Source organism: Muntiacus reevesi, chromosome 9 (assembly GCF_963930625.1).
Source record: "Muntiacus reevesi chromosome 9, mMunRee1.1, whole genome shotgun sequence".
Lineage (NCBI taxonomy): Eukaryota > Metazoa > Chordata > Mammalia > Artiodactyla > Cervidae > Muntiacus > Muntiacus reevesi.
In genome coordinates, this window is record NC_089257.1 from 39,796,448 (window position 1) to 39,813,653 (window position 17,206).

The following is a 17,206-nucleotide window of genomic DNA, read 5'->3' on the forward strand; positions in this document are numbered from 1 at the left end:
GTGACAAGGGTCTGCACCTGGACCATGTCTAAAAGTGATCAAGAAGTCATTCATTTGAGTCCCTGAGTCCCATAAGACCAAAGCAGGGCAGATAGTCCAGTCTCATGACACAAAGCAGTCATGAAATTTGATGTCACCATACTGCAGCACTGTTTAATGGAGTAGCCATCACAGCACTATCCTTGCTTGTTCCCAGGAGTCCCCACCATATAGGGTGGGCCTCCCTCCACCCTACCATGGCCTCAGATCCCCGACATCCTGGTTGAAGACATGGCTGCTAGGTCTGGGTCTGAAACCATCTTGTTGCTTCTCCAGGCTCTTCGAAGCCCCTCTTCTTCATCTGGAGGTCACATGTTCCCAGGACTCCTAAGTGGCAGGCATTGAACGTTCAGTGCCCAGCTCCTAAGAGCTGGAACCCCCAAGAGGCCAAGAGCAGGGTCTTCCAGGAGAGCAGAGGAAAGGCCCTTTGGAGAGTGAGTCTGCCGGCCCGCCTGCTAGAGAGAGAAGAAAAGACAGTGAATGGTCAGCAGGGCCAGTGGGGAGTCAAAACAGTTGAGGGGGGGACCTGAGGGTGACTCACTTGGCACAGACTCACAGCTCAGCCTCTTCTTCTCTGCAAAAGACACCACAGTGAGGCCTCCAAGTAGACAGACCCTCACACCACAAACTTCCCTTCCTACCAGGCCCTGGCAAGGCCACTCCTCATCACAATCCACCTTTCCCTTCTGCCAAATACACTTCTGACTTCCCTTCTTCCTCCTTCTGCAAGAAAGCTTCCCCATTTGCCTTTCCATCCCTGCCCCATCTTGGCCCAGTCACTCTGTCCTGCCTCAGTACTGGGGAATAGCACAAATTCGTCCCATCAACTCACTATGCCATGGCCTCCGATCTGAAGCTGGACTCCTGCCACTTTCCTCTGCTTGTTGCCCTCCTTAACCTTTTGGTCTATTAGACTGTGTAGCAGAAGGAAAATTTTGAGAACATTTAGAGAATCATCTGAGAATATCACATGTGCAGAAAACACTTATCCGACTATCTCTGAGCTGGCAGAACCTGAATCACAGAGAAAAATATCTCCAACTAGCTTCTGGCCTTCAATGTCCTCATTAATGACGTGGGTCTCTTGAAGGCCCTGGGGATTGAAATCAACTGGGAACCTCCTGGCAGTCCTGCTTCCCTTCATGCATGACTCACCACCCAGATAGGCGCAGTTAAAGTGGCTGCACATCTGATCACTGCTGGAGAGAGTCACCAGGCTTTGGTTTCCTTCCTTAGAGAAACTCGTCACCTCGAAGACTTCATATGGGGGGATCAGCACCTCACGCTCCTCAGGAAAGACAGACAGGGCCTGGATTGGGGCCCCAAAGCAAGTCCTTAGAGAGAAGAAGGTGGCATTACCAAATCTGCGGGCCACTGCCTCATCCAGGGAGCTGGAGGTAAACTGGCCCAAGCGGATAGAGTCCCCCACACTCTTGGGTTCAAAGTGAATCCTGCGCACGCCACGGAACACCGCCTGCCCGGGTTCCCTGCTGCAGCCCCCACCGCCCCGCAGCAGCTGCAGGGCCCGGGTCAGGTAGAAATGCAGGGCCTTGAAAGGGAAGTGGCTCATGTAGGACTCCCAGGAGCCACCACCAGTCCGCACAGCCTGGTTCAGCTCCCGGTACAAAGTGTTGGATGAGTTGGTGTAGACGATGATGGCGATTCCGTGCTGGCTTCTGAAGCCAGGAGGCAGAATGAGCCCTGGACGTTTTTGCTCCCAGGCCTTCTGGGCTGTCTCCCAGGACTCCCGCAGCAGGGCATGGTTGGCCATCTCCTTCTCTAACAGAAGCACTGCTTTCTCCTCCATCTCCTCCGAGCAGCCCACATAGGCATCATCAAATGTGTCTGGAGCCAGGCTCAGGTTCTGGATGGAAATATTCTGTGATAATGGAGAAAAGGAAGAGAGGAGCCACACAGGAAAACATATAAGTTCAGGGTACTGGACAGAGGTCCTGGTGGAAGATCAGTTTAGAAGCACAGAATCTCAGTCTGGGACTTCACTGGCAGTCCGGTGCTTAAAACTCTGGGCTTCCTATTCAGGAGGCACAGGTTCAGTCCCTGGTCAGGGAACTAAGATTGGCTGCACTGTGGGACCAAAAAGACTCCCACCCCCCAAGTGCCCCCAAATCTCATTTCTATGCCCAAAATAGGGTGTGAAATTTGCCAAGAGCTCCAAAATGTAAATAACAGGCCCTGGAGTCAATCAAATATGGGTTAATTCCTGAATTCATCACTTACTGCTTGTGAGATCTTGGGCAAGTCTCAACTTCTCTGGGCTCAGGTTTTCCCCCTATACACTGAGGATACTTCCAACCTCATAGGGTTATTGTCAGGACTGCGTATAGATCCTCACTGTGTACTAAGAGGAGTCATCTACCATTAGATTCCTGCACTTGGTGGGACATGGGGCTGGATGACCTCCAAACACCTTTCTGGCTCTGAGACTCACTGTGCAGATGACATACAAATATACAATCAATCTCCAATGACCTAACCCCATGCCCAGCCTCTGACTCTTTCCCTCTCCCACACAGGTGTGTAGATATCACACCAGGTCCCTGTCAGCTCTGAGACTCAGTCCTCTCCTGTTCTAGAAGCCTGCATCCTCCAACCTGGGGTGGGAGTGGGGAGGATGTCAAGCCCTGGTCTGGGAGGGGCTGCAGGAGGGTTGTACACAGGTAACCCTAAGGAGTGTGTGCAGGCTGGGCCATGGTGGGAGATGGGAAGTGAGAGGAGAAAGCTGGAGGCTGTCCCGAGGGAGGAGGGTATGAAGGATTGAGGTCACAGGAGGACCAGTGAGTGGAGGTGGGGTTCTGGGAGATGGAATGGGAACTTGGGGCTCCCTGCAGTGACCTTGAGAGGAAGAGGGTTCAGAGGATGACATCCTAGAGAAGCATTCCTGGGAGGGATCTTTGAGGAGTCAAGGCAATGGGTTCCCCCAAAGTGTTCCTTATGTGGCAGCAGATAGTTCCCCCTTGTTACCTGCCCGGGGACAGATGGGCGGACACCGCTGCCGAGGGTGTGGAGGCTGAGGCAGCTGAGGGCGATCAGCAGAGCTGCCAACATTATTCCTCAGAGACACTTGGAGAGTGAGATCCAGCTGAGGGTGGGACCAGCGACGGTCCAGGCTAGGCTTCCTTCGATGGGCTGGGGGACAGAGATTTGGCCCGGCAGGGCCTGGGCGGGGCCAAGGGCGGGTCTAAGTGAGTGGGCGGGGCTTGGGTTTTAGCATCCACCGCCTTCACCCCTGCACAACCTCAGTCTGCTCCCCTCCTCCCGGCTGCCAGAATGCTCAGCACCTTTTGCCCCGGGGGTGATATAGGCGGATGGGTAATTTGGCTCCGCTTGGAAAGAGGAGGAGACAGGAGTCAAGGACCCACCTGGAGGTGGTGAAGACCCAGAGCGAGAAAAAGCACTTGAGTTTCCGGGCAGCGGGAGCTGAAGTCTAGGCGGACGCAACGATGTCCCCTGTCCCCGGAGTCCCGCAGATCAACAAAGTCCGCGGCTAAGTATAGCACCGGTGGCGGTAACCCGACACCTCTCTTCCACAACAACAGACACCGGGGTTGGGGGAGCGGGACTGAGGGCTGTAACTCCCCTTCCCAGGGACCGCGGGGTCTTTCTCAAGGACCTTCTTTGTCTTCTAGCAAGACCAGGGCTAGAGAAGGGGGATTTTGAGACGTGGTCTCTCCCTCGGGAGGGCCCTCACCGCTGTGGCCGGGCCTCCCCACCAGTAGGCGGAGGGGACCAAAAGGGTTCCTCCCGCTGAAAGGTCACCACTTGTGCACTCGTTGATTTGCATACAATTTGCATATGACCAACTGTTGGGTGATGTGTACTCCAGCATCTGAGCGGTCTCCACCCCTCTCCTTTCTCTTTACACCCCTTCCCTTCTGTAAGCCTTGCCCAGATGCAGGGCTCTCTCCCTCACATCCTCAGGGGGCCAGCCTTGCCCTTCCCCAGACTCTCTGTCCCCTGACCTCTCAGACGCAGGTGACCCCATGTTTATAAACACTAACCTTTCCCCTCACCTCCCTGGGCTTGCCTATAAATACCCAACTCTGTGTTTTGGATGTCCCCTGGGAGGTAATGGAAGAAGGGACCAGTGAGGAATCAGTCGGCAGCTCTGGGAAGAACTTTCTAGCAGCATGAACCTCTGGGGGTGGCAGGGTTCCTCCTTCAGAGTGCCCAGAGGACCTGGGGGTCCAGAAACCAGGATTAAAGAGATGTGCCTGCTACCTGCTGTGTCTGAGATGAGCGTAAAATGTTAGCTTTATCCCAGGGCCTTGTCCTGGTCTGGCTCATTAATTCAGCCCAATCTTTGTTACCTCATCTACTCAGGTTGCCAGCCAAATAAAGAATTTCCTTTGCCTAGAATACTGCTTCCTCCAGAAATCCTTTCTGTAGACTAAAAAGGAAGACAAACTGTGTCCAGGGTTGAGGGAGGAGGGTGAAAAGGGTCGTCCCAAGGAGTTCCCTGGTTGATTATGATTTAGGCCTAGGGGTTATGATTTAGGTATTCACTGTGGTGGCCCTGTTAGTACCTGGTTAGGGAACTGAGATCCTACAAACCAGAACATAAACAAAATAGAAGAGAGACAGTCCAAAAAACCAGACTGCTTGTTGGCAAACACAGCAAATCAAGACAAGTTCTTTCATCCCCTTCCAATGAGACTGGTATCAGGAGACCTTCTGCTGTTTTACATTATTGTGAAAAACGGCATCTCACCTACATATCCTGATGCCACTCCCCCTAGAGGGTCCTGAGCACTGTCAGTTGCTGGAACAGAAGATACTATACTGTCTGGGACAACTAGGCATGAAAGGGTGGACACTCCCTGTGACAAGATCTGCTGGTATCAGTATTTTGTCCTCTCTCTATCCTCTGGCTTTGGGAATTGCTTCTCCCATTGAGAGACCTGTCTTCAAGAAAGGCTTCAAGAGATGGAGTCAAATCTAGTAATTGAACAGTGGTCTGGAGTGAAGCAGACAGTCCTCCAAGATCACATGGTCAATTAACGCTCGAGTTGGGACCCAGACTCTCTACTCTGGGAATCTCTTCTTGCTCCTCAGGTGAGTCTCCATGCTCTCCTGAAAGGATCAATAAAGAGCTACTCCCTGAGGCCAGGGATTTTGAATGCAGGACCAAACCCAGTGGGGAAGCTGTTGCTCCAGCCTGGATCCTTGATTTCTCTCTGGATTCAGGGATTCCCTTTTTCTTGGGAAGAACTCTGGTCCAATCACCCGGGGCAGAGGTTAGTGTTCTGAGCCTAGAGGAGACATCCAGAAATAGATGGGGAGTTCAATTCAGTCACTCAGTCGTGCCTAAGTCTTTCTGACCGCATGGACTGCAGCACGCCGGCTCCCTGTCCATTACCAACTCCCAGAACCTGCTCAAACTCATGTCCATCAAGTCGGTGATGCCATCCAACCATCTCATCCTCTGTCATCCCCTTCTCTTCCGACCTTCAATCTTTCCCAGCATCAGGGTCTTTTCCAATGAGTCAGTTGTTCGAATCAGGTAACCAAAGTATCAGAACTTCAGCTTCAGCATCAATCGTTCCAATGAATATTCAGGATTGATTGCCTTTAGAATTGACTGGTTTGATCTCTTTGCAGTTCAAGGGACTCTCAAGAGTCTTCTCCAATACCACAGTTCAAAAGCATAAATTCTTCAGCACTCAGCTTTCCTTGTGGTCCATCGCTCACATCCATACATGACTACTGGAAAAACCATAGCTTTGACTAGACAGATCTTTGTCAGTAAAGTAATGTCTCTGCTTTTTAATATGGTGTCCAGGTAGGTCACAGCTTTTCCTCTAAGGAGCACGTGTCTTTGAATTTCATGGCTGCAATTATTATCTGCAGTGATTTTGGAGCCCAAGAAAATAAAGTCTGTCACTGTTTCCATTGTTTGCCCATCTGTTTGCCATGAAGTGATGGGACTGGATGCCATGATCTTAGTTTTTTGAATGTTGAGTTTTAAGCCAGTTTTTTCATTCCCCTCTTTCACTTTTTTTTTTCATTTATTTTTATTAGTTGAAGGCTAATTACTTTACAATATTGAAGTGGATTTTGTCATACACTGACATGAATCAGCCATGGAGTTACACGTATTCCCCATCCCGATCCCCCCTCCCACCTCCCTCTCCACCCAACTCCTCTGGGTCTTCCCAGTGCACCAGGCCCGAGCACTTGTCTCATGCATCCAACCTGGGCTGGTGATCTGTTTCACTATAGATAATATACATGTTTCGGTGCTGTTCTCTCGAAACATCCCACCCTCACCTTCTCCCACAGAGTCCAAAAGTGCCCTCTTTCACTTTCATCAAGAGGCTCTTTAGTTCCTCTTCACTTTGTACCATAAGGGTGGTGTCATCTGCATGTCTGAGGTTATTATATAGATGGGGAAGTGTCACATTTTTGAGCAGCTGTGTGGGAGAGGTACAAGGGGTGTGGGATTTGATGATAAAGAAGAGAAACCCGGCCTCCTTCTCCCCTGGTGGTTGTCATTAGAGACCAGCTTTCCTGCCCTGGAGAAAGTCTCGGTAAGGGGCACACCAACCTCCTCCTGGGCACTGGGCATGGAAAACAGTTTCTGAAATGGAAAGTCTGGGTGTTAATGGTAGAGTCACAGCAATCATTAGGAAAAGTTTCAGGAAACCTTTTACCTGTTTTTCAGGACACTATAACAAAATGCCACAGACTGGGTAAATTTTTAACAACAAATACTTATTTTTAACAGTTCTGGAGACTGAAAGTTTGAGACCTGAGTGCTAGCCTGGTCAGATGAAGGCCTTTTCCTGGTTCATAGCCAGCACCTTCTCACTGGGTCCTCACAGGTTGGAAGCTGCTGGGGAGCCCTGTGGAGTCTCTTTTATAAGAACAGCAATCCCAATCATGAGGGCTTATGAACTAATAATCTCCCAAAGGCCCCACCTTCTAATACATGACACGAGGCATTAGAGTTCCAGCATATGAATGTTGGGGAGACTACTTCACATTATATGGAGAGGTTTGGGATACTTAGGGAAGTTTCAGGCCATTGAGAAATTTGGGGATATCTGGGGAAGAATTTGGAGCCACATCCCCAGTATGAAATGTTCATCACAGGCCTGGATGAGGGGAAACTGAGAAGAGAAGTTTCCTGAGCAGGATGAAGGAAGGACAGAAGGGCAGCAGCTGGGGTACAGGGGTACCCCAGAGAGTTCCCCGGTGGCCTAGTGGTTAGAATTTTATGCTTTTAATGCCAAGTTCAGTTCAGTTCAGTCGCTCAGTTGTGTCCGACTCTTTGCAACTCCATGAACCGCAGCACGACAGACCTCCCTGTCCATCACCAACTCCTGGAGTCCACCCAAACCCATGTCCGTTGAGTCAGTGATGCCATCCAACCATCTCATTCTCTGTCATCCTCTTCTCCTCCTGCCCTCAATCTTTCCCAGCATCAGGGTCTTTTCAAACGTCAGCTCTTCGCATCAGGTGGCCAAGTATTGGAGTTTCAGCTTCAACATCAGTCCTACCAATGAACAGCCAGGATTGATCTCCTTTAGGATGGACTGGTTGGATCTCTTCGCAGTCCAAGGGACTCTCAAGAGTCTTCTCCAACACCACAGTTCAAAAGCATCAATTCTTCAGCACTCAGCTTTCTTTATAGTCCAACTCTCACATCCATACATGACCACTGGAAAAACCATAGCCTTGACTAGACGGACCTTTGTGGACAAAGTAATGTCTCTGATTTTAATATGCTGTCTAGGTTGATCATAACTTTCCTTCCAAGAATTAAGCATCTTTTAATTTCATGGCTGCAATCACCATCTGCAGTGATTTTGGAGCCCAGAAAAATAAAGTCAGCCAAGGCCCAGGTTTAATCCCTGGTTGGGGAACTAAATACCACATACAGCAGCGCATGGCCAAGAAAAAAGGAGGAAAAAGAGTGGCAGTCTAAAAAATTCAGTTTGCTAGTCAGACAAACACAGCAAACCAAGACGACTTCTTTTGTCCTCTTCCAGTGAGACTGGCCTCCCAGGACGCTCCAAGAGTAGAAATCAGAAATCACTCTGCTGTTCTCCATTATTGTGAAAAACAGCATCTCACTTACATATCCTGATGCCTCTCTCCCTAGAGGGTCCTGAGTGCTGACAGTTGCTGGAACAGAAGATACTATACTGTCGGGAAGATACTAGGACTGCAGGGACAGAACACAGGACCAAATCCACTGGTCTCATGGTTTGGAGTGTTTAATGGTAGAGTCATAGAAATCATGGAAAAGTTTCAGGGAGCCTTTTATCTTTATCTGTTCAGGGTGCTAGAACAAAATACCACACATTAGATAACTTATCAGCAACAGAGATTTATTTTCAACGATTCAGGAGGCTCAAAATCTCTAGTCTATGTCCCACTGGTCTGTGTTCATCGGTGATGAACACTTTTCCTGGTTCATAGCCAACACCTTCTCACTGGGTTCTCACAGGTGGAAGCTGCTAGGGAGCTCTGTGGGGTCTCTTTTATAAGAACAGCAATCCCAATCATGAGGGCTTATGAACTAATAATCTCCCAAAGGCCCCACCTTCTAATACATGACACCAGGCATTAGAGTTCCAGCATATGAGTGTTGGGGAGACTACTTCACATTATATGAAGATGTTTGGGATATTTAGGGAGGTATCAGGTTTCCATTTCCCAATGGAAATTTGGGGATTTCCTGGGTAGGATTTGGAGCTACATTCCCAGTATGGAATGTCCATCACAGACCTGGATGAGGGGAAACTGAGAAGAGAAGTTTCCTGAGCAGGATGAAGGAAGGACAGAAGGGCAGCAGCTGGGAGATGAAAACAGGGGTATCCTAGAGTGTTCCCTGGTGGCCTAGTGGTAACGAATTTGTGCTTTTAATGCCAAGGCCCAGGTTTAACATGTGGTTGGGGAACTAAATGCCACATACAATAGCACATGCCCGAGAAATAAAAGAAGAAAAGAGTGTCAGTCTCAAAAATTCAGATTGCCAGTCAGGCAAACACAGTAAACCAAGACAACTTCCTTTGCCTCTTCCAGTGAGACTGGCCTCCCAAAGCACTCCAAGAGTAGAAATCAGAAGTCACTCTGCTGTTCTCCATTATTGTGAAAAACAGCATCTCACCTACATATCCTGATGCCTCTCTCCCCAGAGGGTCCTGCGCACTGACAGTTGCTGGAACAGAAGATACTTACTGTCTGGACAGCTAGACCCGCAGGAACAGAACACATGATCAGATCCACTGGTCTCATTCTTTGAGGTCTTAATGGTAGAGTCAGAGAAATCAATGGAAACGTTTCAGGGAGCCTTTTATCTTTATCTGTTCATGGTGCTGTAACAAAATACCACACATTAGATAACTTATCAGCAAAAGAGATTTATTTCCAACGGTCTATGAGTCTCAAAGTCCCCGATCTATGTCCCATTGGTCAGATGAGGACAGTCTTCCTGGTTAATAGCCCACAACTTCTCACTGGGTTCTCACAGGTGGAAGCTGCTAGGGAGCTCTGTGGGGTGTCTTCTAAAAGAACAGCAATCCCAGTCATGAGGGAGGGCTCATGAACTAATGGTCTCCCAAAGGCCTCACCTTCTAATGACATTACATCAGGTATTAGAGTTCCAGCATATGAATTTCAGGGAGACACACTGAGACTGTTGCATATTTGATGGAGAACTTCGGGATCCTTAGGGAGGTTTGAGGCCATTGGGAAATTTGGGGATTTCTAGGATGGGAATTGGAGTTCCATCCCCAGTAGGGAAGTTCATCATTGGCCTGAATGAAGGGAAACCAATGAGAGGTGCCCTGAGCAGGATGACAGGAAGGACAGAAGGGCAGCAGCTGGGAGAAAAACAGGGATTGCCTTCAGCTTCCTGGCTTCCCTGGCCCCCACACCATTGCCCCCAAACTCATCACTAAGCCATCAATCCACCTGCAGAGGTCTCCATTATTAGCGACACCCAAAAAGCCTCTCAGACTGTCAGCAAACATGCCAGGAGGCCTCATGTGTGCCTGGCCTTGGGCTGAGCCCTGGGGACACAGAGTGGGTCATACCTGGTCCTGCCCTCAAGGAACTCACAGGCCAGGAGGGGAGGCAGACTCGGAAGGCAGCACAGTATGATTAGCACAGTGACAGAAGAAAGCGCAGGGTGATTCAGGAGGCCAGAGGGGTCAGAGGGCTTCCTGGAGGAGGTGGCCCCTCCTTGAAGAGTGGGTAGCAGGAGAAGGGCACCCCCAGCACGTGGAGGGAAGCAGCAGTGCTTCATCTGGGACTTTGTGCTGTGCCATCCATGTGAAACAAGGATGGCAGGGCATGAGGCTGAAGAGATGTGAGGCTGAAGAGGTTGGGGACGGCCAGGTCTCAGAGGGCTTCAAATGCCAGGGCCAGGAGTTTGGACTCTGTCCTGAAGGTAAGAAGGGAAGTTTTGTTTTGTTCTATTGCCTTTTATTTTTCTTTCTTTCTTAATGTGTTCTTATCCCTTGCCTCATTTTCCATCTCTGTATATGGAGATAATTCTCCCAGTCAGGTTTGGCACAGAGGGTTCTGAAGCAGGTGAGGAATGTGATGAGCTGTGCTTCAGACTCATTGTTCTCCCTGCTCAAGGGAAGTATGGAGTTGCAGGGGCAACAGTGAAGGAAGGGACCCAGGGAGGAGGCAGGGGCTGACTGAGCCTTGTTGGGAGAGGCAGCAATGCAAAAAGGGAAGGACCATTGAAAACGGACCCATACTGTGCACACATTAGTTGGCAACTAATTTATTGTTTGATAAATGACTGACTGAATGAAAACCCAAGTAAGTATCTAGGGTGACTGGATGAATAGCAGGATAGTAGATTACATGAGACTCTTCTGGTGCTGAGTTCAGAGGAACCACCTCGAACTGGATGAAGCCCAAAGAGAAATTCATCACAAGGATCCCAGGGTATTTCTTGGTACCCAAAGGCCAGAAGTGAAGTCTCTAAATACCCAAGGAAGTGTCTCACTCTGCCTGTGTGTTGGCATCAAGCATCTCTCTTTGCTCCTCAATCCTCCCTGCCTCTCTCCCTGGAACCTCTTCTCTCCCTGACTTCAATACACCTGAGACTCTCAAATGTCTCTTGCTGTCCATTCTGCTCCCTCTCAGACATCCGCCCCTGGAGAGTCTACATGTGCCAACCTACACCCACCCCCAAACTTACTGAATGTTTTTTTATTGAATACCTATTATGTGTTGCTATGAGCAAGGGGAGCTTACAATTCTACTCTGCTTTCATCTGTATTTCCAACTTAGAGCATGAGAACCTTGTTTGCCTTGAGTGTTTTATTGAGTGTTTCCAAGAGTGTCTGCCTTGATTTCCCCCCATTCTCATCCCCTAATCCCTAAGACATCAAGTCTAATCAATTCTACCTAGTAACAGTGGGCACGTCTGGTCACATGATTCAGTGTCCTCAGTCTGACTTCACTGTTCTCCTGTCCTGAAATCTTTTATTGCTATGCTTCTGCAGGGCAGACGGGAGCAGCAACAGGGCGATGGAAAGGCAGTGAGAGATACAGATGGCTTCGAGTTTTCACTACATGACCATTTTGCTGTGGGCCACAAAATCTCAGGGGGATGCAAACATTTATTGTCATGCTCCTGTGTCTTCAGGTTGACTGTAAATGGGCTAAAGTGAGCTTGGATGGGCAGCTCAGCTTCAGGTTGCCAGGCTGCGTCAACCGGGTGCCTCCTCGTTGTGGGCTGGGCCCAGGTCTGCTCCTCTGGTGCCCAGGCAGGAGAAACAGTTCTGGGCAATGTTGTGATGGTCTCTGACCCAGAAAGAAGACCTTCTCTGTTGTTATGGCCTCCCCCAAGCAGAACTAGAGATAGGACTTGGGTGTAGTGAGCTTTGTAAAGTGGTCTCAGGAAGTACAAGTGAAGGAGTGCAAAGTGAGACCAAGAAGAGAGAAAATGGAAAGCCCCCAATGAACCCGTGGACTGGATTTTCCACAACAAGAAGATCTATTATAGAAGATTAGGGTTTTTGTTAGATTCCAAAAGACTACAGGAATTCAAATAGTTTTTTTGCTGCTATATACTCTACCCATCAACATTCTCTCCTGAAATTAGGAAGTGGTACCTCATGCTTTACAGCCCACTGAGATGCCATTTTCAATTCTAACTACTCTGTAACTCCTCTTGGCAGCTTGTCACTTAAACACACTCATGGTGCAAATGTGTTTCCATCAGGCTCTTTGGCTTCTTGTAACATGCATCACAGCTACTTCAAATTCCTCACTCCAGCTCTGTCTCCACCTTAAAAGGGCTTAAACGGCAGGGATATGAGCTTTATTTTGGTTTGTATTCATAGTTTTACCCTCATCTCGTTGCACATTATAGGATGCTCAAGAATTTTTGGGGGCTTCCCTGTTGGCTCAGTTGTGAAAAATACACCTGCCAATGGAGGAGATGCAAGTTTGACCCCTGATCCAAGAAGATCCCAGATCCCTGATCTGGTCAGATCCCACCATATATGGGATTGCATGTGGTGCACATGGAGCAACAAAGCCCGTGTACCGCAGCTACTGAATCCCTAGTGCCCTAGATCCTGCGCTCGCAACAAGAAAATCCACTGCAGTGAGAAGTCTGAGAACTCCAAGTAGAGAGTAGACCCTGCTCACGACAACAAGAGAAAAGCCCGTGTAGCAATGAAGGCCCAGCACCACCAAACATAAATAAATAAATAAATAAATAATTTATTAAAAAAAAGAATTTTCTGTTGAATGAATGAGTAGGCAGGTTTAGAGTGAGGTTAGATAAGTCTGTCTGGGACTGCTGTTTACTCCATTGTCCAGAGAAGCTCACACTTCAATTTAGTCTGCGAATTGGCAGTGACAGGATCTTAGATTTGGAGACTGATAAAATTATAACCATGGAACATTCATGTGTCCTAGGTCATTGATTTATCAAAACTTAGACCCTACTTAGAGTCAGAGGAGATTAGGCAGCAGGGACGCTTAACCTGAGTGAGATTGGGGTGAGTGCATGTCCAACCTGAAATTTGTGTAAAATCTTTGTGAAGGCACATCGATCCATTTTTTTGAAAAGAAGTTTCAGCTTTCATAATATTTCCAAAGATAAAAAATCACTAACTATATTATGGTCTGGATAAAAGAGGGAAAACAGAAATACCTGAGAATTTGCTGTTATGCACCTAGAGTATCTCTGCAAAGATGACAGGAAGTGGGAACATTGGTACCTCTGGGGAGAGGGGATGAGGTTGAGGAATCAGTGAGAAAACAACATTTCACTGCATGCCTCATGGACTATGAATTATAAACAATGAACGTGTTCTAGCTTTTTGAAAATTAAGTTAAAACTTTATTATATTAAAAATTAAAGTTACGAGGTTTTCCTGGTGGTCCACTGCTTAGGACTTGGTGGTTTCACTGATAAGGGCCTGGATTCGATCCCAAGTTGGGGAATTAAGATTCTGCAAGGCATGAGATTGATTAAAAAAAAATTATGATTGATCCTGTTAGTGAGCCGAGAGGTTAATTAAAAATTAGATGCCACTTGTGCCTACCAGTTAACTGAAAATTAAAAGAGATTCATAATGGCCAGTGTTGGCAAAGACATGGAGAAAAGGGCACTTTTGTCCATTGTTGGTGGGACGGTGAAGTGGAACCTTTTGGATGGTGACTTGGCAGTGTTTACCTAAAGGAACACTATTCAGATCCTTTAAATATTACCTTGATATCTTTCCTATAAAAATACACAGACAAGTAGATAAGGATTTACATACATGGCTGATCACTGCAATATCATGTTTAATATCAAAGACAGGAAAAACTAAGAGTGTCAACATGGAAATGGCTAAATAAATTATGGGTTAACTCTGCTATGAAATTCCATGCTACCATTATAATCAACAAGGTAGATATGCATGTATGACATGGAAGGAAGTTTATGGTACATTATTTCCTGGGAAAATGTAGAACGTGTATGTATAAGCATGTTTCCTTTTTCTTTTTGAAAAAAGTGACAGAAAGAAAACCAAAAACAGGCTGCACACAGAAAACTATGTGTGTATATATACTTAAATATTATATTATTTGTATGTACATCAAAAAAGGTCATGAAGGGTCCCATTACCAGAAAAACAGCAGGCCTGGGTAATAGTGAGAAGGAGGACATGGAGGGAGAAGAGGAAATAGGGGCCTTGGGCATTGTGATTCATTCATATACAATGAGCATGCGTTACTTGGTAATAAACAGAAATAAAGAAGCACCACCAACTTGGAAACTGTTCCAATCTTCACCCAAAGCTGGGACACTTTCCTGGAGCCCTGCTCTGAGCCTGTCCCTGGGGTACTGCTGTGGCCTCACCAGCTGACCACTCCTGGATCTGCCCTGTGCCAGCTCAGGGCCCCCTAAGGGGAAGCCCGGACCTCTCACTGTGGACATCAACTCCTTCAGGACTGACTCAAGGCTTTCCAACATTTCCACCTGGCACCTGCCACACTAGAAGAAAAATCTTTCACTCTTTACATCCTGAGAGTTCCTACTGTGGGAGAATATACTTTCTAGTTTTCACATAAGCTCTGCTGTCTCGCAGCTTTGCTCTTTCTTGTAAGTCCTTCTCATGTCCTGAAGACAGGTGCTTGGCTGACACGTTGGCCTCAGCAGATGTTCTGCACACGAACAAACTCCCTCATCTTCAGAGCCTTACTATATGACTCTCTTGTCCAGGAAGGAGATTATGTACATGTTTTATGTTATTCAGATGTTTTCCTTGGTCCTTGGTTTCTGGTTGTTGTCTTGCTTTGCCGACCTCTGCTACTGAATTCCAGATAAGTTCTCAATAAATATGCACTCAGCATTTTCTCAGGGGTTGCTCTTTTATGAGAACCTCCTGCGCTGTCTCTCCTAATCCTGTGTGGTTGTGAGAACTATTTCAGTGCCACACCACTTCATCTGGAGCCTGAACAGGGACCTGAAGGCTGACTACACACCCATTACTCAAGCCCGAGCAAGGGGGGAAAGGACGTCTCTTCATCCAGGTGGGAACTACAGCCTATAAGGCTAGTGATGGAACGAAGTCTTTTCAACACACAGTGCATTCACTTTCAGCTCTGGGTAACTCTCTGTCCCCTCGACAACTTGCTCACAAACGCCAGCTTTCTTTTTTGCTTGCAGCCGCTAGTCAAAGGTTTCTAACTCAGATTTAACTTAACTTCTTACTGTTATTTATTCATGTTGTCCTTGGTATCCACAGGAGGTTTCCTTGAAAGTGTCTGACTGGGAGACAATAGGTCATTGGTTGAGAAATGGAAAAATTATCGTTAATGTACTACATCTGAATACTTGGAATTTATGCCCCATAGCCATCTCTGCTACAGAAGAGTATGAAGTTCCATGGGATGATCTTATTTCTCCCCCCAAATTGCTGCTCCCTTCTCCTCCCGATGCTTTCAAATCTGCTTATATTGAGCCTATTAAATCTGCTCCTTCACTCATTGACCTGGCCCTAGCTCAACCTCAACATTTTATGGTAGATAATATGTTACAGGAAGTTTAGGTGGGAGACCTGTCTCGATCCCCATCTAGAGCAGGGAGGGACACCTCTGGTAGAAAAAAACCCACAGTACTAGGTGCCACATTTTTATGTTTTACAGATGAGAATTAACAGTTCCAGAACCACCCCTTTGAAGTGTATCTTTAAAAAACTAGGATAAGTTTGATTTCCAGGCCCTAAAAAGTCCTTTGTATACAGACTTTCTTTCTTTAAGAGAAGACCTCACCTGCCCAGAGAGACAATCCCTGCTGGGACTTCATCTTATCAGTCAGTCTACCCCTGTCATCAGAGCCACCTTGAACACTCTTTGATTTAAATTTTAGCTAAGAAACCATGACTATAAAAAGGAGAGATGACATATTTGGCCATAATATTCTTTAGACTCCAGAGAAAACTGGTTAAAATGAAATCTTTTTGAAATTGCAAGACTTTTTTTTTGCACGTGCAATTAGGAAAAAGCTGACTTATTAAAATACTTTTTTTGGAGCTCCAACCCTGCCTGAGAAACCAAAACATTCCTGGGATAAAAATATTTGAAGTTAACTTTTATTATGTCTTTGAGATACACAACCCACTCTGTCTGGGACTCCAACCATGAGCAAATTGGTAGAACTTCAAGCCAAGAAACAAAAATGGCAAAGAAACATTTAAAATTTCAAGTTGAAATCTGTGAGGTCTCTGTCCAGATTTATATGTGTCTCAGTATGGGTTTCGTGCTTGGACAATATTGCTAAAGGCTAATTGGCCTAAATAGAAGTAAGCACTTACAAATCAAACAATTCTAAAGTCAAGAAAAGTAAATGAATTTCAGGCTTGTGTGAACTGGGAAATGTTGCTTATTGAATTGATACCTGGTATTGACGTTTGTTTATTGATCTAATTAACACAGACATTGTGAAGATGCTTTTACAAATGACATAGCTTTGGGTGATTTATGTTTACCAATCTACAAAATGATGATATAAAGTACAGTTCATGGTTGTGGAAGGAAAGTAAGATGTGTATTTTTAATAAAAAGTTATAAGGAATGGAATTACATTCTATTAAGGAAAAGGAAAGTAAGTCTAAATTTACAGGTGGCTGTTCTCTAAATGGGCAAATGAAGTGATAAATACAGAGAGTATAAAAAAGATTTGTGGCAAGTAAAAGAGTTTTGTGCACGATACAAGTTTCTTAAGACATTAAACTATCTTTGAAATCTTTTATTGCTACTTTGATTGAGGGAATAACTAGTGTTTCACAGTGAATATAAGCTAGTACCAAATTAGAATTTGGTTTTCTCTCCCTGATTAAAAGAACAAAGTTTTCTTGAAATGTGGCTTTGATAACAAACTGTGGTGCACATAGACAAAGCTCTCATTCTGCTTCTACAAAATTAACACCTCATCAAGGAATTTAAAATGAATAAACAATGGCTGTAAACCAAATAGTCGGGGCTATGGGAGGTCCAAGATGGCCACTTAGCTTTTCCCAGTTCCCTGACAAACCTCACTTTTATGTGAGAGGATAAAGCCTTTCCTGGCTGCAGGATTAATATCTCACAATGGAGAAAAAATGGTTAATATGTGTTTTCCGTGATCTCCAGTGATCGGGGCACCCACATTGCTAGGCAGGTTGTATGA

The 17,206-nt window shown here is 46.5% G+C and overlaps 1 protein-coding gene across 1 annotated transcript; it reads right to left on the bottom strand.

Annotated features, from left to right (window-relative positions):
* Positions 1-138: 138 nt before the first annotated feature.
* LOC136174366 (ecto-ADP-ribosyltransferase 5-like) lies at positions 139-3,538 on the bottom strand. Its single transcript, XM_065944503.1, is given in 6 exon segments — positions 139-462; positions 465-494; positions 581-613; positions 1,195-1,918; positions 3,022-3,216; positions 3,420-3,538. Coding segments are annotated over 5 exon segments (945 nt in total). The 5' UTR covers positions 3,106-3,216; positions 3,420-3,538; the 3' UTR covers positions 139-388.
* Positions 3,539-17,206: the final 13,668 nt, after the last annotated feature.